Source organism: Protopterus annectens, chromosome 1.part2 (assembly GCF_019279795.1).
Source record: "Protopterus annectens isolate FY-2018-M chromosome 1.part2, PAN1.0, whole genome shotgun sequence".
Lineage (NCBI taxonomy): Eukaryota > Metazoa > Chordata > Ceratodontiformes > Protopteridae > Protopterus > Protopterus annectens.
Window position 1 is genome coordinate 660,083,292 of NC_056727.1, and position 23,826 is coordinate 660,107,117.

General features: G+C 40.9%; 1 protein-coding gene across 1 annotated transcript in view; it reads right to left on the reverse strand.

The window, feature by feature from the left end:
• Positions 1-23,826, reverse strand: part of LOC122790645 (solute carrier family 22 member 13-like) — a 367,537-nt gene that overhangs the window by 78,050 nt on the left and 265,661 nt on the right. Inside the window, exon 8 of the mRNA XM_044058173.1 lies at positions 21,068-21,176. Within this exon, the coding sequence (XP_043914108.1) occupies positions 21,068-21,176 (109 nt within the window). The remainder of the gene's footprint in view (positions 1-21,067; positions 21,177-23,826) is intronic.

Here is a 23,826-nt window from a genome sequence, read left to right on the forward strand (position 1 = left end):
TCTCCATAGCCTTGCAGACTAAGCTAGTCAGGCTTATGGGGCAATAGTTTCCAGGGTCGGTAGAGGCTCCACCTTTGTGGAGTGGGACCACTGTTGCTGTACGCCATTCTGTGGGCACATATCCTGTAGTGAGGCTGAGATTGTATAGCTGTTTTATTTGAGGGATTAGTTCCTCTTGGAGTTCATGTAGGACACAACCTGGGATGCCATCTGGTCCCATGGAAGCAGTGTTTTTTGCTTTGGAGAGGGCAGCCTTCACCTGAGTATCAGAGATGTTTGGGAGGCAGCCCTCTGCTGGGATAGATACTTGCTCTTTTGCGGGGGAGGGGGTGGAGAAGTTTGCACTGAACCTGTCTGCCAGGATATTGGCGATGTCTGTGGGTTCAGTGTATTTTTTGTCATTTAAAATCAACTCAGAACAAGTCTCGGAGTTGCATCCCAGGTTTCTAACATAACTGAAAAAAGCCTTATGGTTGTCTTTGGTGTCCTGTACAATTTTTCTCTCGAAGCTGGCCTTGGAGGCTTTTATGAGGGATCGTAATTTTTTGCTAGTACTGATCAGAAATGCCTTCCCTATTAGGGATTTTGCTCTATCATGTAGTAGCTTCCTCCTTCTGTTGTACAGTTTATTTATGGCAGGTGTCCACCAGACTGGATGCCTGCCTTTGGATGATTGGGTCTTGGTTTTGTTTGGGATAGCATGATCCATGCATTCCTGGAGATGTCCGTAGAATGCGTTTGTATAGGATTTGCAGTTTGGGCCGTAGTTTCCACTGGCCCTAAAATAATAAGCCCTTGTAAGTCTTGAACCCAGGACTCTGCACACCATAGCCACAGAAAGTTACCTCTAAGCCATCTGAGCTGAGATACTGAAATTCGATATTTCAGCATTTCAAGGTTATAAAGTGAATCCATATATATATATCCCAGTTTGGCTTTGTATCCCAGTTTGGCTTTGTCAAAGGCAGATCATGCCTTCTAAACTTGGTTGACTTTTTCGAAACAGTCACCAAAGCCATTGATGAGGGAAAGGCAGTCCATACAGCCTACCTCGATCTGGCGAAGGCCTTTGATACAATACCCCACTCGGGTATCATTGAAAAACTCATCAGCTTAAATGTTAACCCATACATCATAAGATGGGTTGCAAACTGGCTGAGTGACAGAACCCACAGGGTCAGAGTTGCTGGCGCCATGTCAGACTCAAAGCCTGTCACAAGTGGTGTACCACAGGGCTCAGTCCTGGGCCCACTCTTGTTTGGCATCTACTTTTCCGAAGTACAAGCAAACACAGGAGGGTTATGGCTGACAAAGTTTGCAGATGACTGCAAACTGGGCGCCATAGTAAAAAACACATCTGACACAGATATCCTTCAGAAGGGTCTCACAGAAACGGATAACTGGTGCCAGAGCCATGGCCTAAAGTTAAATGCCAAAAAATGCATAGTCATACCCTTCGGGAAAAACAAGGTTACCCCTAGCTACCAAATAGGTGGCAATCCACTGAGTACAGAAGAAGTTATCAGGGACCTGGGGACCCAGGTTGATAGTAGTCTGTCATTCGACACCCATGTAGCTAAAGTAGTTAGGAAGACCTTCTACACTGCCCACCTTATCATGAAGGGATTCTCATCTAGATCAAGGGAGGTCATAGTCCCCTATACTCATCACTCATCAGACCAATGATTGAGTACAATGCCCCATTCGGAATGTATCTGACCCGACACTTGCAGCAGCTGGAGAGGCCACAAAAGTTCCTCACCAAAAGGATAAAGGGTCTCAAACATCTGTCCTATACTGCCCGACTGAAAGAACTCCAGCTCTATTCAGTCGCTTACCGCTTGCTCAGAGGTGACCTTTGCCTAACATACAAGGCCATGTCAAACCCAGATTTGATGAATATGCTTCACCTCAAAAAATCTAGATCCGTCAGAGCCACAAGGGCGGGAGACTTAAACCTCGACACGGCTATTAATAGGACGTGCTGGAGGGATAGATTCATCACCCAAAGACTCCTATGCTGTGGAATAAAATCCCGGTATATGTGAGGCAGAGCACCTCGCTGGCCTTGTTCAAGAGAAATCTTGACCAATGGATGGGAGATCGCAGATATACCCCAGGGATTACCTCAGTGTCACTGCTCAACAGAGGCACAGCAAAATAATGGGTATAGTTCCCCATACTAAAGGGGTGGCGTAAGCCACAAAACTATGGGCTAGGCTTGTAAATGCCCTTGGGCAGATAGCCTAGTATGAACCTATGAACCTATGAACCTATATAGCCTAGTATGAACCTATGAACCTATGAACCTATATATATATATATATATATATATATATATATATATATATATATATATATATATATATACTTCATAGCATATCGCCTACTCTGAGGTGATCTCTGCCTAACATATAAAGCTATGTCAAACCCAGAGCTGTTGGACATGCTACACCTAAAGAAATCCCAATCCCTCCGAGCTACATGCTCTAGGGACCTAAACCTTGTCACCACAATAAACAGGACATGCTGGAGGGATAGATTCCTGTCCCAGAGACTTCTTATACTCTGGAACAAGCTACCCATGTCAAGCAAAGTTCTTCATTAGCACTCTTCAAGAAAAATCTTGATGAGTGGATGGGAAATAGGAAATACACCCCGAGGATCAATTCTGTGTCTCTGCTGGACAGTGGCACAAGAAAATAACTTTCTTGGGTGGCATAAGCTATAGAACCTTGCTGACTAGGGTTACGTAGGCCCATGGGCCGATAGCCTAGTACCTACCTATGAACCTATGAACCTATATATAGATAGATATAGATATATACATAGATAAATGTGTGTGTATGGTTTCCAACTATTCTTTCAAATGGCAATTTGTTTGACAGAATACTGACAGTGTTTAGGAGATCAAATGCACTCTTCATCACATATCTCTCACTGAATGAAGGAAGATTTAACATGTATATGTTCCACTAAGTGGTTTAGGGCTGTATTGTGTGTGAGTGTTTATGTGTAGGGTTAACACGAGAGTAAGTAAGGGGATAGATTTATGTGTACTTGTGTGAGTGTTTGCTGGTTAGAGTTAGGGTAAAGGTTACGTAAGGAGATAGATCTAGTTATATGTGTGTATCTGTGCATGAGTCTTTGCTGGTTAGGGTTAGGTAAAAGGGCAGATTCAGTTATGTGTATGTGCGAGTGAAAGTGGTTAGGGTTAAGATTAGGATAAGGGAATAGATATAGTGTGTGTTTGTGATGGTGCATGTGTGTGCTTTTGTCTTTATGCCTAGAGTAGTGGTACTGTTTATTATCAGTGCTTTAATACTTCAATATTTTAATCTACAATTTTATATATATATATATATATATATATATATATATATATATATATATATATATATATATATGTCTACTTCATAACATTGAAATTTCATAACGCTGAATTTCATATCATTGAGACTAAAACATCTAAATCCCAAAACACTGAAAACCCAAAACAGTGAAAACTCAGAACATTGAAAGTGTGCTTCATAACATTGAAAACTACAATGCATATGTAAATAGTGTCCTCTCCACCTATAACAACACCTAACTAACAAACACACTTTCTACCCCGTAAATTGAATATACCAACTCCAAGATCACACTACAGTGGAAAAAAGTTAGTTTCCTAACCTCACTATACACTGCATATTTAGTTTGGTTTTATACTTTTGTTTAGGCAGGTTATTTAATTAGAGAGAGGTTTAGATACTTGCAGTAGGTATATGCAATATATTGCAGGTTAATTGCCATGTCCAGGAGATTACACTATGTGGATAGATGGATGGATGGGGGGAGGTGGGTAGTAAGCCAAAGATTGCAGCTCTAGTGTGATGTGCATGCCACTTACATATTATTACAGTGCACAATGACTGTGAAATTTACAGATGCACATACCACAGAGGTTCCTGACCAGGAAAATCCAGGGTCTCAAACACCTATCCTATACAATAGGCAAAAAGCCCTGTCCCTTTACTCAGTCTCATACAGACTACTCAGAGGTGACCTGTGTCTGGCATACAAGGTTGTCTCAGACTCAGCCTTGATGGAGTTGCTGCATATCCGTAAGTAAAACTCCACTCGTGCAACTTGCATGCAAGGTCTCAACCTGGTCTGTGACATTAACAGAACTTGTTGGTGGGATAGATTTGTGTCCTAATGACACCCCCCAACTGTGGGATAGACTTCCTCTCCATGTCAAGCAGAGTACCTCACTAGCCCTCTTTAAGAGGAACCTGGATGACCGGATAGGAAACAGAAAATATACCCCTGGGATCCCACCTGTGTCCCTGCTGTATGGGAAAAAAGGTTCTGACTTTGTGGGAACATGGGTGAAATTCCTGGCTAGGCTTATAAGGGCCTCTGGGCCAATAGCCTAGCCAATAGCCTAGTATCATCCTATGAACCTAGATATATGTATATATATATATATATATATATATATATATATATATATATATATATATATCTAGGTTCATAGGATGTATATATATATATATATATATACATATACACACACACACACACACACACACACACACACACACACACACACACACACACACACACACATGTATGTATGTCTATCTGTAACAAACGTGTTTGTGTGTGTGCTTGTATATATAAATATATTTTATATATATATATATATATATATATATATATATGAGCGGTTCTACCTGACCTCAGACTCAGAAGAAGACCGGCCTTGAATGTCGATTCCAGAAGGTGGAAGAACATCGAGAAGACACGACCGACGCCGACCACAATAACACACACAATGCAGAAGACCGACCAAGGCTGATGACAACACCAATCTTTGGTGGTATGGGGGGGAAAGTGTGAGGGACGGTAAGTGATTGCAGGGGCCGGTGGGAGGGGGTGTAGGTGAGGAGTTAGAGTAGGTAGGGGGGGTGGGGGGGGGTGGGGGGTGGAGTTTAGAGTTAGGGGGATAGAGGGGTGGGTTAAAGTTAGTTAGGGTTAAAGGGCGATAGGGGCGGGTTAAGGAAGGTTGAGTAGGTTAGGAGGCGGGGTAGGTAAGTCTGCGAGTGACGGATATGGTGTTTGTGTTGTTTACGGCCGTTCGTTATTTAGTTATTGTTATGTGTGGTTTATATGGTTTATGGACTGTTAATTATATGTGGGTGGTGGTGTTGGTGGGGTTCGTGGTGTTCAGCTATATATATATATATATATATACGTGTGTGTGTGTGTGTGTGTGTGTGCGTGCGTGCGTGTGTGTGTGTATTATGTGTATGTGTATATATATATATATATATATATATATATATATATATATATATATATATATATCTATAGGTCTACTTTCAAATCCCGACTCCTATATGATCGAATGTTAAAAGCCTGAGACGAAAATCACGAAACTGCAGAAACCCGAATGTCGACTTTTTACTAGGGTAAGTAAACACTTGCCCAAATGTAAACGGAGTGCACTCTGAGGTAAGTAAAACCCACCCAGGTAGGGGACTATGCCCCCCAACACCTCCCCAACTATATATCCAAATCCGGGTTCACACTACAGTGGAGAAAAGGGCATGTTGGGCAAGTGTTTACTTACCCTAGTAAAAACTTGACATTCGAATTTCTGTGGTTTCATGATTTTTGTCTCTACCCACGATAGTGGTGCTGTGGTAGCATTGTCGCCTCACAGCAAGACGCTGTCGCGTTCGATTCTCAGCTAGAGTGTCTTCTGTGTGGAGGCATGTGTGAATGGGCGTGCCTTCATTGAAGGTTGTGCGTCAGGGCTGGTAACTCGGCATGTAAAAATCCACTACCAAACATTAGCAGACCGGAGTTCCGCTGTGGCGACCCTTAACCGGGATAAGTCGAAAGACACAACAACAACAACATGATTTTTGTCTCTGGCTTTTTACTATTGATCATATGGCCATTGGAATTTAAAAGCAGACAGCAAACACAACACCCTGAAAAGTATGGCAAGTGCAAAGGCCCAAAACCCTGGATATTCAGTTCAAAAAAAGAAGGCCAGCACAGTAGTGTGATTGAAAATACATTTTTAATGCTTCATGAGCTCAAAAGCTGAATAAACACATAAAGGTTTGGATAAAACCCAAACCCCAAAGAAAGGTTCAGACCAGTTTCGGCTGAATTAACCTTTCTCAGTGACAAACCAAATAAACTTCCACAAAGTTATATATACACAAACAATTAAGCATAAATTCCTAATGGTGCATTAAAGATGCTCATTTAATCCAGGTGGGAAAAGACCACCCAACTTGATTATCCACTTTTTTCTTTAGAGTTGGGAATTGTATGTCATCCAGACTTATTATTTCTGTTCCCTATTATTTTATCAATAACCATAAACCTGAAATAGGCAGTCTTGTGTTCTAATGTATGTTTATAGCGGGCGTTAAACTGTCTTTTGTTTCTAATGTCACTGATATGTTTGGTAATATGTAGCCGGAAAGGTCTAGAGGTTTGCCCCACATAAAATGCAGAACATGAACATGTGGCAAGATAGATCACCCAATCAGAGCTGCAACTAACGCAGAATTCTTGCTTGTGAATTCCCTTGATTTCATAACCCTCGAATAGTGTGTACAATGTCCGAAAGGAAAATGAACATCTATTACCTAGACTCTCAGACAATTTATGATCCCCATTAGAATGTTCCAATGTCTCTGAACAGTGTCCATGAATACCCCAGTATTCCTACCAAACAGCCAAACTAAGTTTGGTTACGACCTTTGGTAGGAAGAAGGAAAACACTAGGTTCACACTTTAGTCACTACAAACATTCCCAGGAACACCCCATTATTTATCAACAACGCACTATTACAGGTGAAATTTTACATGGCTGTACTCCCTGTGGACATTGTATATACTGTTCAAGGGTTATGAAATCAAGGGAATTCACAAGCAATAATTCTGCTTTAGTTTATGATATTAAATTTTTTAGCAAATTGCAGCTCAAATTGGGTGATCTATCTTGCCACATGTTCATGCTCTGCATTTTATGTAGGGCAAACCTCTAGACCTTTATGGCTACGTATTACCAAACATATCAGTGACATTAGAAACAAAAAGTTTAACACCCTCTATAAACATACATTAGAACACAAGACTGCCTATTTCAGGTTTACAGTTATTGATAAAATAATAGGGAACAGAAATAATAAGTCTGGATGACATACAATTCCCAACTCTAAAGAAAAAAAGTGGATAATCAAGTTGGGTGGTCTTTTCCCACCTGGATTAAATGAGCATCTTTAATTGACCAATGGGAATTTATGCTTCTTAATTGTTTGTGTATATATAACTTTGTGGAAGTTTATTTGGTTTGTCACTGAGGAAGGCTAATTCAGCCAAAACCGGTATGAACCTTTTTTTGGGGGGTTTGGGTTTTATCCGACCCTTTATGTGTTTATTCAGCTTTTGAGCTCATGAAGCATTAAAAGTGTATTTTCAACTACAATACCGTGCTGCCCTTCTTCTTTCATTTTTTAAATTTAGAAGTAGACATATATATATATATACACACACACACACACACACACACACACACACACACACACACACACACACACACACACACACACACACACACACACACACACACACACACACACAACTCCTTTGTGCCATAGTTATAAAGAACAAAGATGAATTAGCATACTTATAGCACAGTTTTGCATGAAAAAGCTGTGTCCAATAATAAAAGACATAATTTTTATCAACATGAATTTGACACAGTCTGCAAACATATAATCAAAATGTTGCAAGCCCAGCAAAGAGAAAATCTTGGATCTAATATGGCCACCCTCATGGAATGGGCAGAGGTGGAAGGTTATACACCTTAGTGTTTTATGCATTAGAAGCACCAGTAAGATTCAGAAGAGCAGTTATTGTAGGAGAAAAGATGTCCAGTCATGGTACGAAGTCTCAAGGGGCAGACTCAGAAGATGAAGAAGACTATGCTGACCATCTAAAAAAACTCCACCTATACTCTGTTGCATATCGTCTACTCAGAGGTGATCTCTGCTTAACATACAAGGCCATGTCAAACCCAGAGCTGTTGGACATGCTACACTTAAAGAAATCCCAATCCCTCAGAGACATACGCTTCAGGGATCTAAACCTTGTCATCACAATGAACAAAACATGTTGTAGGAATACGTTCCTGACCCAGACACTCCCCAGACTCTGGAATAGACTGGCTATACATGTCAAGCAGAGCGCCTCTTTGGCCCTCTTCAAAAGGAACCTTGATGATTGGATGGGAGATAGAAAATTCACCCCGGGGATTACGTCAGTCGCCCTGCTAGACAGGAGTCCAGGGAAGTAAATAGTGTGTGAAGAAATAGCCAGGGAATTGTTATGGCTAGGCTTGTATAGGCCCTAGGGCTGATAGCCTAGTACCAACCTATGAACCTATGAACCTATAAGAGACAGTAAAATTAATTTCAGAGGAAGCATCCTTAATTCTTTGAGCATAGTTCCAGCACTGGTTGAGGCTGCTTGTAGCAGAATTAAGAAAATATAGAATGAGTAAGGAAACTTTAATAGAAGGGAACAATAAAAGAACATAGTTCCTCTGGTCTTACTACAGACTGGAAAATGGGTGGTCAGGTGAGTCAACTGGTTGTTGGTACAATTAATTGTCTGTGTTTCCATTACAAGGGTTACATGGTGGCTCAGTCATAAGGTTGCTATATCTCAGCTTCAGGGTTTAGAATTGAAGCTTGATCTTCTGTTCTTGTCTCTGTGGAGCTGTGTGTGCTATCTTCATATATACATGGGTTTTATCTGGGTACTCTGCTTTCCTCCCACTTCTCCAAAACATACTGGTTGGCTGCACTAACATGTCTGTTTATATGGTGTATTTACCTTTAATCTTGTGGTGTAGGACAGGACATGGCTTAAAAGAGGATGAGGCAGCTTGCAAATAAGAAATAAAAAAAAACCTTTTTGGAGCAAGTGAGCTGCTTTTTATGATGGGGTAGAGAGTTTGTTTATAGGTTCATAGGTTCATAGGTTCATAGGTTCATACTAGGCTATCTGCCCGAGGGCATTTATAATTCTAGCCCATAGTTTTGTGGCTTACGCCACCCCTTTAGTTTGGAGAACTATGCCCATTATTTTGCTGTGCCTCTGTCGAGCAGTGACACTGAGGTAACCCCTGGGGTGTATCTGCGATCTCCCATCCATTGGTCAAGATTCCTCTTGAACAAGGCCAGCAAGGTGCTCTGCCTCACGTAAACCGGGATTTTGTTCCACAGCATAGGGAGTCTTTGGGTGATGAATCTATCCCTCCAGCACGTCCTATTTATAACCGTGTCGAGGTTTAAGTCTCCCGCCCTTGTGGCTCTGAGGGATCTAGATTTTTTGAGATGAAGCATGTTCATCAAGTCTGGGTTTGACATGGCCTTGTATGTCAGGCATAGGTCACCTCTGAGCAAGCGGTAAGCAACTGAATATAACTGGAGTTCTTTCAGTCGGGCAGCATAAGACAGATTTTTGAGACCCTTTATCCTTTTGGTGAGGAACTTTTGTGGCCTCTCCAGCTGCTGCAGGTGTCGGGTCAGATACATTCCGAATGGGGAATTGTACTCGATCATTGGTCTGATGAGTGATGAGTATAGGGAGACTATGACTTCCTTTGATCTAGATGTGAATCCCTTCATGATAAGGTGGGTAATGTAGAAGGTCTTCCTAACTACTTTAGCAATATGAGTGTCGAATGAAAGGCTACTGTCAACCTGGGTTCCCAGGTCCCTGATAACTTCTTCTGTGATCAGGGGATTGCCACCTATATGGTAGCTAGGGGTAACCTTATTTTTCCTGAAGGGTATGACTATGCATTTCTTGGCATTTAACTTTAGGCCATGGCTCTGGCACCAGTTATCCATTTCTGTGAGACCCTTCTGAAGGATATCTGTGTCGGATGTGTTTTCAACTACGGCGCCCAGTTTGCAGTCATCAGCAAACTTTGTCAGCCATAACCCTCCTGTGTTTGCTTGTACTTCAGAAAAGTAGATGCCAAACAAGAGTGGGCCCAGAACTGAGCCCTGTGGGACACCACTTGTGACAGGCTTTGAGTCTGACATGGCGCCAGCAACTCTGACCCTGTGGGTTCTGTCACTCAGCCAGTTTGCAACCCATCTTGTAATGTATGGGTTTACATTTAAGTTGATGAGTTTTTCAATGATACCCGAGTGGGGTATTGTATCGAAAGCCTTCGCCAGGTCTAGGTAGGCTGTATGGACTGCCTTTCCCTCATCAATGGCCTTGGTGACTGTTTCGAAAAAGTCAACCAAGTTTAAAAGGCATGATCTGCCTATGACAAAGCCAAACTGGGTTGGATCCAAAGTCTGCAAATTCCCTATGTCTTTATTTATGAGATCCATTATGATCCTCTCCATGGCTTTGCAGATAAGGCTTGTCAAGCTAATGGGACGGTAATTTCCAGGGTCGGTGGAGGCACCGCCTTTGTGGAGTGGGACCACAGTCGCTGTGCGCCACTCCTGGAGTGCGTATCCGGAGGTGAGACTAAGATTGAACAGCTGTCCTAACTGTGGGTTTAATTCCTCGTTGAGTTCATGGAGCACACAGCTGGGGACACCATCAGGTCCCATGGATGCTGTGTTCTTTGCCTTGGAGAGCAGTTCTCACCTGGGCGTTAGAGATGTTTGGGGGGCTACAATCATTTGGTATAGATATCTCTCCTTTAGGGGGGGGAGAAGTTTGCACTGAACCTGTCAGCCAGTATGTTGGCAATGTCTGTAGGATCAGTAATCTTCACATCATTTTGAACTAATTCTGAGCATATCTGGGAGTTTTCTCCTAGGTTTCTGACATAGCTAAAGAATGCCTTATGGTTGTCTTTAGAGTCCTTAGCTATTTTTTTCTCAAAATTAGCTTTGGATGATTTTATGAGAGCTCTTAGCTTTTTACTTGTAGTGATCAGCGGTGTCTTACCTTTTAAGGATTTTGCTCTATCTTGTAGTAGCTTTCTCCTTTTGTTGTAGAGTTTGTTTATGGCTGGGGTCCACCAGACTGGATGCTTGTCTTTGGTACAAAGAGTCTTTGTTTTGCTTGGGATTGCCTGATCCATGCAACCCTGCAGGTGCTGGTAGAAGGCATTTGTAAGTGATTCAGTGGTTTGAGTAATGTTTACCGCCGGCTCAGGGGCCTTAAAGGAGACCACACTAGTCTTTAGAAGTGTGAAGTCGGCTTTCGAGAAGTTCTTTACTGTGGTCTTTTTCATTTCAGGTGGGGGCGGGATGAGGACCTCCAGCGAGATTAGTTTGTGATCTGATCTCACCAGTGAGGGGTATACTTCCGGCATTGAACATTGTGCTCCCATGTTCGTGATGATGAGATCAAGTATGTTTTCTCCTCTTGTGGGGATGGTGACTAGTTGTTCCATGGCATTTGAGTTTATGAATTCCAGGAACTTTTGGGCTAGCATGTTTGGGCTTGAGTAGTGTTCCCAGTCTATATTAGGGTAGTTGAAGTCACCTAGTATAATGGTGTTCGGAGATACATTTATCCCCGCCAGTGTTTTCAGGAAGGCCATATGAGGTTCCTGAGTTTGCGAGGGTGGCCTATAACATGCTACAAATTGCAGAGCAGTTTTGCCTATGGTTAATTGCACCTGGATGGTTTCTGATGCATCGTGCATTGCCATCAATCTTGAGGTGTGGGTGTCCTTGATGAATATGGATACCCCTCCTCCTTTCTTGGTATTGTCCGGGTTTTGGGGCCGGAACGCATGATATGAGGTGAAACCTGATAGTGCTGGGGTGCTCTCAGGAGCCTTGAACCAGGTTTCTGTCACTGCACAGACATCGATGTTCTCCATACTGAGAAGGGCCTCAAGTGCGTGCATCTTGAGGTTGAGACTTCTGGCATTGAGCAGCATTACCCTTAGTTTTTTTTCCTTGTTTTGTTCTAGGGTGGTAGGTTTCGAATTTGAGCCTTGCCTAAAAAAGGCACTATGGGGGTGGCAAGAGCCTTTGCCAAAATCTGGAATCCCAGGGGTGACAAGTGCAAGCCATCCCTTGCGAAGCAGCGTGGCTTGTCCAGCATGTCATCCCAGGCAGACAGACATTGGATCCCCTTTGAATGACACCAGCGTTTAAGCCAATTGTTAAAGCTGATCATCTTATCTCTGTATTGTGGCATCATTCTTGGTGAAGGTAGGATACTGCTCAAGGTCAGGGTCATACCTGCTTGGGCTACATAATCAGAGAGCTCCTCTATGTCTCTTTTCATGTAGTCCAAGGAGGTACGTCTCAGGTCGTTAACACCAGCGTGGACAATGATTGAGTCGTACTTGTACCTGCTGTTGAGAGACCTGAGTGCATGCGTTATGTGGCGGATTCTAGCACCCGACAGGCAGCTTACTGTGACCTTCTCCTTACTCAGTCTGGTGAGCGGGACGTCGGTGTGTCTGACTATGGAGTCACCAATGACTAGTGTGTCTGGCATTGTGTTTGGCCTTAAGGGCTGTGACTGCTTGACACTCTGACTGTGTGGTCTATGTGTTGCAGGTGTTGTGTTCTGAGGTGGTAGTTGTTTGGGTGTCTGCTTTGGTGGCCTCTGCTGTTTTGGTAGATTTTTGATCAGAGCCTCCGAGTATGTCTTTGTGTGTTTATGTGTATGATTTGAGGTTGTGATGGTATTATGTAAGACTGGGTCTATAGTGTGTGTGGTTACCTTCTCCTCCTGTCTGGTCTTGCCAGTCCTATGTTGAGAGAGCTCGACCTCCAGTTTGGCCATATAGTTGCATCTCTCGCATGTATTTGTGTTTTGTGGGAGGAGGAGAGGGTTGTCTGTGTACATGAGGCAATTGTAACATTGCCTCAATATTCCCAGGTTCACCAGCTGAGCAGGAGAGGACATTAGCAACTGATCCCTCGACATGCTAGAAGGAATAGACAGAAAAACTTAAAAAAAGGTTCTGGGGGATGTGGGTGATCGAGAAACGGGTTTTGCTTTTTTGGGGTACTTTCTATAACAAGAGTGCTGTATCGAGGTGATAAGTACTGTAGGAGCAAGTGCTTGGCTATACAGATAGAGAATAGTCTACTTGGGAGTCAAGTAGAGATAATTTATAGTTGTAGGATACACTAAATAGAACCGTAGTATACTTTGCGGAAGGTAGTTTTAAGGGAAAATTTGAAGAGTGGACTTTAGGTAGCCCTAATAGTTTAAATCTGATTAACCGGCGCTGCCCTAGTGTGCAACGGTAGCAGCTCCGCGCTAAACCATGCTAAATCGCGCTAAATCGCGCTAACGCGCGTTTAGCGTGTTTTATAGCAGGGGGCTGAAAGGAGCTAGGAATTGGCCCAAAACGACCAATGGACTACTAGTTTCTGGCTGAAACTTCACCAAATCAGACAAAAAGGTTGCTCAGTGCTTCCCACTCCCACTGGTAAGCAAAGAAACTTCCCTCCTTCCAAATAAGGCAATGGATCAGTATCAGGAACTAAAAACAAAAGCCCAGGGATCAGCAACTCTGAAACTGGACTACTCTAGTTCAGTAAGGCGGGAAAATAAGAGATTTTTTTTTGTTTTTTTTTTTACAGAGACAAGGAAAACAACAGACAGTAAATGCTATAAATGCTATAAATCGGCTATCGCACTTTAGTGTGTAGCCTACAGAAACAATTTGCAACAATTAGTAACTTGAAGTGCAACAAACAGTGTACAATGCAGAAATCACTTAAAGTAGCAGTAAAACAGGCAAAAATGCAGTCGCTAGCTTAATAACAGTGGGAAAGCCACAAAAATACTTATATCTGGTAGAAAGTCACTCTTTTAGCTCTCTGCTGCTTGGATCACTCTGCAGGCCACCACGAGGATCTGTGCTGAGTTGGTACAAGCTGTGCTGCATCAAGTCAGTTTGCACCTGAGGTTCATAGGTAGATACTAGGCTATTAGCCCCAGGGCCAATATAAGCCTAGCCATAAAGTTTCCCCTGGCTTTAGCCTCCCAAAAATTGATTTACCTGTGTCCCTGTTGAGCAGAGCCACATAAGTGATCCCCAGGGTAAATTTCCTATTCCCCATCCAGATGTCCAGATTTTTCTTGAACAGGGCCAGTGAGGTGCTCTGTTTGACATGAATGGGTAGCTTGTTCCAGAGTATGGGAAGTCTCTGGGACAGGAACCTATCCATCCAGCAAGTTCTGTTTATTGTGCTGACAAGGTTAAGGTCTCTGAAGCATGTGGCCCACAGGAATTGGGATTTTTCTAAGTGTAGCATGTCCAACAGCTCTGGGTTTGACATGGCTTTGTATGTTAGGCAGAGATCACCTCTGAGTAGGCAATATGTCACGGAGTAGAGCAGGAGTTTCTTAAGACAGTCTGCATAGGGAATCTGTTTGAGACTGGTTATCCACTTTGTGAGGTATTTGTATGGCCTTTCCAGTCACTGCAAATGTCTTGTGAGGTACACCCCAAATAGGGTGTTGTACTCTATAATAAGTCTAATGAGGGCTGAGTAGATGGGAACAATGACTGCTTTTTTTCTGGATGAGAAACCTTTTGTGATGAGGTGCGCCACATAGAAGGACTTCTTGACCACTGTGTCTATGTGGCTATCAAAGGAGAGACTACTGTCTACCTGTGTCCCTAGAGCTCATATCACAATTTTGGTGTTGAGTGGACTACTGCCTATATGGTAGTTCATTGGCACAGGGTTTTTCCCAAAGGGAATAACTATGCACTTTTTGGTGTTGAGCTTGAGGCCATGGCTTTGACACCAGGCATCTGTCTCAGCAAGGGCATTTTGTAGAATGTCCACATCCTTAGGGGATTCAATAATGGCTCCTAGTTTGCAGTCGTCAGTGAACTTTGTTAGCCATAAGCCCTCTGTGTTGGCTTGGACTTCCGAGAAGTAGATGCTGAACAGGAGAGGACCCAGGACTGAGCCCTGTGGTAGTCCACTTGTCACTGGTCTGGAGATGGATTTGGAATTGGCTACTTTCATGGTATGGGTTCTGTCAGTGAGCCAGCTGGCCAGCCACCACATGACATAGGGGTTTATACCCAGTTTCTTAAGTTTGCCAATAATACCAGAGTGGGGGACAGTGTTGAAGGCCTTGGTGAGATCAGGGTAGGCTGTCTTACCATCGTCCATGGCTTTGGTGACTGCTTCAAAGAAGTCAATCAGGTTTAGAAGACATGATCTTCCCTTCACAAACCCAAACTGGGTGGGTTCCAAGGTTTGCAGGTTACCTATGTCTTTGTTTATAAGTTTCATGATGATACGTTCCATGGCCTTGCAGATCAGAGTCATCAAGCTGATGGGTTGGTAGTTCCTGGGGTCCATGATGGATCCCCCTTTGTAGAGTGGGATCACTGTAGCTGTGCGTCATTCAGTAGGCACAAAACCTGTAGTGAGGCTGTGATTGAACATGGTACTTAGGTGGGGTGCCGGTTCATTTTGTAGTTCATGCAGAACACAGCCGGGGACATTGTCAGGTTCCATGAATGCTCTATTTTTGACTTTGGTGAGTGCATTTTTTACCTGTGTGGCTGTGATTACGGGAACTTGGCATTCATCCAGTATAGAGATGGGCCCTTTTGGGGTGAGAGGGGGGAGAAATTTGCACTGAACTTATCTGCCAGGATGTTGGTGATATCAGCTGGTTCTGTATGTTTAGTGCCATTGTGCTGTAGCTCTGAGCAGATCTGAGTGTTGCCATTGAGATTCTTGACATAGCTGTAGAATGCCTTATGGTTGTCCTTAGAATCAGTGGTGATTTTGTTTTTGTAACTAGCTTTGGATGATTTTATGAGGGATCTCAGCTTTCTACTGAGGCTGACAAGGGAGTTTTTCCAATTTTGGGATTTTACTCTTTTTTTGCAACAGTTTCTTCCTTCTGTTGTATAGCTTGTTAATGGCAGGGGACATAGCATCTTTGTTCTATTTGGGATGGCATGGTCCATGCACTCGTATATGTGTTCATACAGTGCCTTGATGTAGGCTTCAGCAGTCATACTACTACTGTTCGTCTGCATGGGTGTTAGCCACTTCTGTCTTAAGAAGCATGAAGTTGGCTTTGGAGAAGTTTTTTTACTGTGGTTTTCTTAATAGGGGGTGGGGTGGGATGTGGATGTCTAAGGTGATTAGCTTATGGTCGGATCTGACCAACAAGGGGCTGACCTCTGGTGTGGCGCACCGATCGTCCATGTTGGTAATGATCAGATCTAGGATATTGCTGCCCCTGGTGGGGGTCTGGATCAGTTGGTCCAAGGTGTTGGAATTTATGAATTCCAAAAAACACTGTGCCAATGTGTTGGTACATGAGAAGTTTTCCCAGTTAATGGTGGGGTAGTTGAAGTCTCCCAGTATAAGGGTGTTGGGCTGTACCTTAATATTTTCTATTATGTTAAGAAAAGTGGAGTGGGAGTCTTGGGACATGGTGGGGGATCTGTAGCAAGCTACAATTTGGATTGTAGTCTTGCCCAGTGTTAGTTGCACCTGAAGAATTTCAGATGCATTATGTTGGGCAATTAGCCTGGAGGTATGGATATCCTTGGTGAATATGGACATGTCTCCACCTCTGGTGTTTCCGTCTAGGTTAGATGGCCAAAAGGTGTGGTATGAATTGTAGCCTGGTATTGCGGGGGTGCTCTCTGGAGCCTGGAACCAGGTCCCTGTCACTGCACAGATGTCGATTTTCTCCATTTTAAGGAGTGCCTCGAGTGAGTGAATTTTGAGGTTTAGACTTCTAGCATTGCGTAGCATTACCCTCAGAGTTTGTTTGCCTGTACTAGTTATGGTGGTAATTTTATCATTTGAACTTTGCCTAAAAAAGGCACTGTGGGGGTGGCAAGAGCCTTAGCCAGTATCCAGAAACCCAGGGGCGGCAGATGCAGGTCATCTCTGGCAAAGCATTGTGGCCTGTTGATTATGTCATCCCAGGCAGACAGACACTGGATCCCCTTAGAATGACACCAGAAGTTTAGCCAATTGTCAAAGTCAACCATTTTGTCCTTGTACTGAGGTATCATTCTGGGTGATGGCAGGATGCTACTCTGGGCTAGGATCATATCTGCCTGGGCTACAAGATGTGAGAGCTCCTCCATGTTTCTTTTCATGTAGTCCAGGGAGGTACGTCTCAGGTTGTTCACCTCAACATGCACAATGACTGAGTGATATTTGTACTTGTTGTGGAGTGATCTAAGTGCATGCATTATGTGGTGGATCCTGGCACCTGACAGGCCGCTAACTGTAATCTTCTCTTTGTTTAGCCTGATGAGTGGGGCATCAGTGTGCCTGACTATAGAGTTACCTATGACTAGTGTGCTAGGTACGTTATTTTGCCTTAGGGGCTGAGGTTGAATGGCACAGTTTGTAGCCAAGAATCTACTCTGTGGCAAGGCTATGAACAGGTAAGTGATACAACTAGAACCATAACAATACATATAGTTTTTATATGTACAAACAGGGAAGTCTGAGGATGCATAATGTATTAATCTAAGACATTTAAAATTGATTGCCTATTAAGTAGTGGCTATTGTATTTACATGGCTTAGTAACACTTTCTGCATCATAAACATATATATTCTATATCCTAAATGATCTTCTTTGGAGTTATACAGCTCAGTCTCTTAGATCAAGAAAGCTGGACAAAGCCAAAAATAATGGGTGGACAAGGGCCTGAAAACAGAAACCAATTTTAAAACTTACTGAAAGACTGCTGTTTAGCAACTGTCTTTTGATAATAACTCCAGAGCACTGAAGCTTTTAGCAGAATGGCTCAGGCAACAGAAAGCAGAAACGGCTGTTGCCAAGCTTAGGGAACCTATAGCAAGGAAACTAACTACAGATCCTGTACAGGTATTAGAAATGTTTTGGAAATGTTATGAAAATTTGTATAAAGTAGAGAAACATGGTGATCAAGAAAAAGTACAAATGGAAATATTTATGGAAGGATTAAATATGACAAGGTTAGAAGTTGATGAGGCACGGTTATTAACCGGTAGGACAAGAGGAGATGAGATAAAAATGGTGATGTATAACCAATTTACAGAAAAATCACAATAAATAGATGGTATTCTTGAGGAAGCTTGGAAGCTGTGTGGGAAGAAAGTGATAAAGATCTGGAAGGTTTTCTGTAACTGTATTTTAAAAGGAGGAAAAACACCAACACCCTAGAAGAAAGCTGTGGTGGCTATAATACCAAAATATTGCAAAGACCTATCAGATCCAGCTTTAGATGGTCCACTTTTTATTCTAAACCATAATTATAAATATTTATGTTTATAATGGCTAAAAGAATGGCAAGGTGTTACCAAAACTGATAGATATGGATCAATGTGAATTTGTGGACAAAAGGCAAATATTTGACAACATTAACAGAATAATGATGATCCGGATGGAGCCAGAAGGTAAGAAAATATGACTGTTGGTGAGTCTTGATACAGAGAAAGCATTCAACAGAGTAAGCTGGGATTTTCTGAGCAGGGCAATGGAAGCTTTTGCATCCCCTGACCCAATAATAAGGTTAATTAGGAAGATGTATGAGAGATCAAAGGCAAAAATTAAAGTATTGGAGGGTCCTCTCTGATAGGTTCTGTTTGAAGAGAGGAGCCAGGCAGGAATGACTTCTTTTCCCCTTTGTTTTGTGCTTTATATTTAGAACCATTGGCAAATAAAATAAGGAACTCAGAAATTCGAGGATATAATTGGCATGGTAATTAAGAAAAGTTGGCTTTGTTTGCAGATGATATTATTTTGCACCTGATAAAACCAGAAAAGGACATTACAGTGTTTTGGAACATTCTGAGACAGTTTTCAGTCTTTTCAGGATACAAAATTAATGAAGATAAAACAAAGGCAATAGCTGTAAACTATGTACCCACACATAATTTGGTTCAGCATTACCCATATTTATGGGGACATGATGAAATAAAGTAGTTAGGTGTATTGCTTAAAAAGGATTCTGTTACAGCAGCTAAGGATATGTGGGAAGAGACTAAGCAAAAGATAATACAAAAACTGAAAAAATGCAAATGCTGTTTTATGGATGTGGGTAGCAAGATACAAGTAGTGAAAATATTTTTAGCTCCTTTAGTTTTATACACAGGTCAGGCACATTTTTTATCAACCAGAGGAGAAGTTGTGGAGAGCAAATCATGAAGAGTTGAAGGATTCTATCTGAGGGTAGAAGACAGCAAGAATCAAGCGCAATAAGATAATCCTTCCAATAGAACATAGCACAAGCAGAAAGCTATAATTCAAAGTGGGAAGGGATGATGATAATGAAACAAGGGGGAACCTCAGGAAATAAGGAGAGACTGAGATTTTGGGTGCAGATCCTTATGGAGAATAACAACAGCCATACAGGATATTATATTTCTAAAGTAGCAGAAAGCATTTTAAAAACTAAGCTAACTCAGGAACGGAGAAAGGAGATTGTGCCGATAGGGATGACTGCAATTAGGGGTACAGAGAATAGGCAAGAAGGGACTGGAATTTACTGAAGAAAACTGGCAAAGGAACTCAGGTATTGGGCATAAATAATTAGAGAGGGAAGGTTAAGAGAATGGGAAGAGGTCAAAAATACATTTAGACTGCAGACTAGAGATTGCCTTCTCTATCAAGGATTGATATCAGAGTATTGGCAAAGAGAAAAGAATATGTGGATCCTAAGTGAAAGACTAGCCCTGGTGGAGTTTTTAATGGAATATAGAACAGAGGTTGTCATTAAAAAGTGGATAATTAGTAGAACATATAAAATAGTGCATGATAACTATAAGAACCAATCAGAGGAGGTTGGGAAAGATTCGAAAGAGATTGGATAAGCAACTCACAAAGAAAAATTGGAAGATATATGTATGGCTTTCAAATATGCAACAAACTCTGGAAGGTTTAAGATTTTTGCTTGGAAGTGTTTGCATATATATATATATATATATATAAATATATATATATATATATTTTTTTTTTTTTAACTCGCAGCAGACTCCAAATACGTTTTTCTCTGGTAGATTGTAAATTCTGGATGTTTGATGGGGAAGAAAGAGATAATTGGGAACATGTTTTTGGGAGTGTAATGAGTTAGCAGACTTTACAAATTCCCTGTAGACTGCTCTGTCAGAAATATAGGGTGAGTAAATTGGTGTAACTAAGGAAATTATTTTTTGAGCTGTGATACAGGATCTGCATTTCCTAGACATAGTAAGGCCTTGCTAAGTTTAATTCTGGCGGCTGCTAAGAAAGAAATTACTAGAAAATGGAAATGAAAGTCTAAACCAACCATACTAGAAAGAGTGAATATAGTGATAGAGATAAAAGAACTGGAAAGAGGATCTTTAGAAAAGGGTAGGAGCAAATTACACAGAAAAAATGGGAATTTTGAGAACAATACACAAAGAATAATGTTTTGTAGGAGGAATGAGGTTTAAGGGAAGGCAGGAATTGAATGAGCTATACAATGTTGGATTGACAATGATTGTATAGAAGATTATATGTGATGTGTAATGTTTGCAACTGAAAATATGTTAATATTGTTTGTTTTCATTTATATAAATGTATGATTGCCTATGTCATAAGTAATAATTCAACAAAGATGTTTTTCATTTTAAAAAAATTCAAACTGGCTCTTATTCACTTAGGAAGTTGCTAGAATAACAGGTTTTGCATTAACATGCATTCTTGAAAGGATAAGAAGTCTGACACTCAAATGTCTGTCATAATTTAATAACTTTAATCCCTAGTAATTTACCATAAAATCATAGATTTTTATGGAGAATGGACCAAAACATATGATGCAAAATCTGGACATTCTGTGAAAATCAGGACAGTTGAGTGGTATTTGTGGAGTGGCTTTCCAGGTTTTCCAGTTCATGCTTCAAAATGACAGTGAAAATATTAAAACTCAATATCACCAAAGAAATGGCATAAATGTATTGTTCTCAGGCAATAGAAGAGAAAGAAGACAGATATTTTAAATTATCCAGAAGCATTCTGTTTCACTTCATTTGTTATCTGCCTTTAATCACGGAATCATAGCTTCTTACCTGATAACAGTAGGGAAGATCTCTGCTGTGTACAGGTAGATCATATCAAAGCTAGCACTAATACCAAATTTTCCTGCAACTGCAAGACCAGTTACCACATTGGGGTGACCTGCACATAAAATAAAATAAAATAAAATATTTTAGACATTCGAATCATTACATATATTAACATAAGCAGACTATGCAAATACAATACCCATCAGTGAATGAGGGGGTTCTAGACCTGAGTGATCAACTTATCTTTCTTTGTATGTAGGCAGAAAGCATTAACAGAACTGTCTACATTTCATTTTCTAAATACAGTTTCCTTTCATTATTTATACACAAGTGAAGCCATTTCTTTCTCAGTTCTAATTATCCTTATTAAAATGTTAATCTACACCACTCCCCTTCTGTGAAGAAGTATTTCCTCTTGGAGGACCACTGGGCAGTGACAGGACACGTTTCTTTGTTATTAAGGAGTCATATATGAAAAAGGTCCTAGATTATCTGAAGCTCTGTTAGTGGAAAGAGTAGACAATCTGAAGGATAGGTCTCCCTTTCCAAAGGGTAAGAAGTCACCTGTGCAGGAGTGCTGCCTGGAGAAAGGTGAGTGAAATCTGTTAGATTTCAATATCAGACTGGAGGTCAACACAGCAGATTCCTAATATCACTGCACATTGCATTGGCTCTGGGCAGAATGTACAATGAACAGATGAAGATGATTCAGCCCAGCGGCAAACAACATATCCATTGATTGGATTCCCCCACTGAACCCCATAATCTGACATGCAACCCCTTCTGGGGTACCTTGACCTGGAAGAGACATCCTTTAGTGATGTAATCATGAATAAAGAGGGTGAGGAAGCAGATGTAACATTTATTGCAACTCTAATGGTGCCCTACTATACTAAAAAGCATAATTTCTTTTGAAGTCATACAGATTCATTCTTATAAAGTTAATTGTCTGCTCCTGACTGGGGTGCCTTCTTTGTTGAGTCTGCATGACTTCCCTATACCACCCTTATGTACACTAACCCTAGCCTTAACCTTAACTCTGACTCCAGCAATAGCCATAATGTTAATGGTAACTTTATCCTTAACCCTAACACTATGCAGTTTGCTTGTTTTTTTGCTTGCTGCAGTATAAGAATGACACTATTTGATATTAATTATATTTCATTTTATTCAACATTTGTGTTCAAGGTAAGTTCATTCAGTTCAAACAGAAAAACAGTACAAACTAAGTAAAACAAAAAACAGCTAGCAATGTCAATCAGTCCATAAAATTGATCAAACAACCATTTAATGAGTGCTTTCGAAGGAGTCACTGCCCCAACTTCTTCAGACAAAGCAAGACTAAAAACTAACACCTTTATATACATATCAATCAACCAATACTATTAATCATTCAATTTGTGCTTAATTGATACTTATTTACCATGACTCACTTAAATTTAAAATTTACACCATTTTTAAAGGAATACTTTAGTGTAAAATTAATTTTAAAATCCAATAATATTTTATGTGAACAATTAGGCTACATTGTGGATGTCAGAATACTCTTAACAGAACCTTACAGAAACAGTGTACAATATACAATATTAACTGTCAAAACTAAAACTTTGTACATTTTTTTAAAAACATGTGCATTAACATTTATATAATACGCCAGGAGTATATTTATGTACAAAAAAATAATAATATATGTCATAATTAATGAGAATTATTCAATATATTCTCATATTTAAGACATAAATATGAATATAAAAATAAAAAATGTACTATACATAACAAATAGGCATTAATTCCTTAACATCTCTACCTAATAAGTGTTTTCAACTTTAAGATGCTTTTAAGGGAGACAAATTCATTAAGGCCTGGTGAAATATGGGCTTCAGTATGTATTTGCCACATTAACTCGCTTTCTTCGAGTTTAAGTTGCCAGGGGCCACCCCTTAATTCACTTTACACTTGATGTATAACAGTGTATTGAAACTTATGGTTAGGATTGCCAACTATATGCTTAGCTAATGCGTTAGTGGTCTCCTTCTTATTAATACAATATTGATGTTCATAAATCCTTTGTTTTATTTTTCGTTCGGTCTTACCAATATAATACGATGGGCATGCTTCACAGCATGCCACATATACAACACCTTTGGATTCACAATTAAACTTACCCTTAATTGTATAGGTATTATCCCTTATAGTCACTTTGTTACCCACTTTGATAAACTTACATTGTTGGCAAGAGCCACATTTCCGCATTCCAATGCCAGTATTAATTTGTTTCTCTCTTTTTTTATTTTCAAGTAAACATTTCAAATTCGGACCTCTTCTATATGTAAATCTGGGATTATTGTCTAAATTTTTTTTCAGGCTATTGTCCTCCAAAATAATTGCCCAATTTTTATTTAGAATTTCTCTAATTATCTTGTAGTCTAGGGAGTAAGTAAACATAAAGCTCAGACCCAAATTATAGGTTGAGCCTTCTATACTCCCCCTTAGGTATTCAGGCATAATAGTTTCGTCCCTGTCATAACTTTATGTAACAATGGTCTAAAATGACCTGAAGATCTTTTCATGTTAACTTCAAAAATAATATTGTCTGCAAAATTTTCTGGGTAGCCCCTTCTCATGAACATGGCTTTCAATAATTCACATTCCCTGCCATAATCCACATCCTCTGAGACCATCCTAGCTGCCCTCACCATTTGTCCCTTCACTACTGCTTTTTTCTGATGGTGAGGATGGCTACTTGAAAAGTGTAGAAACGT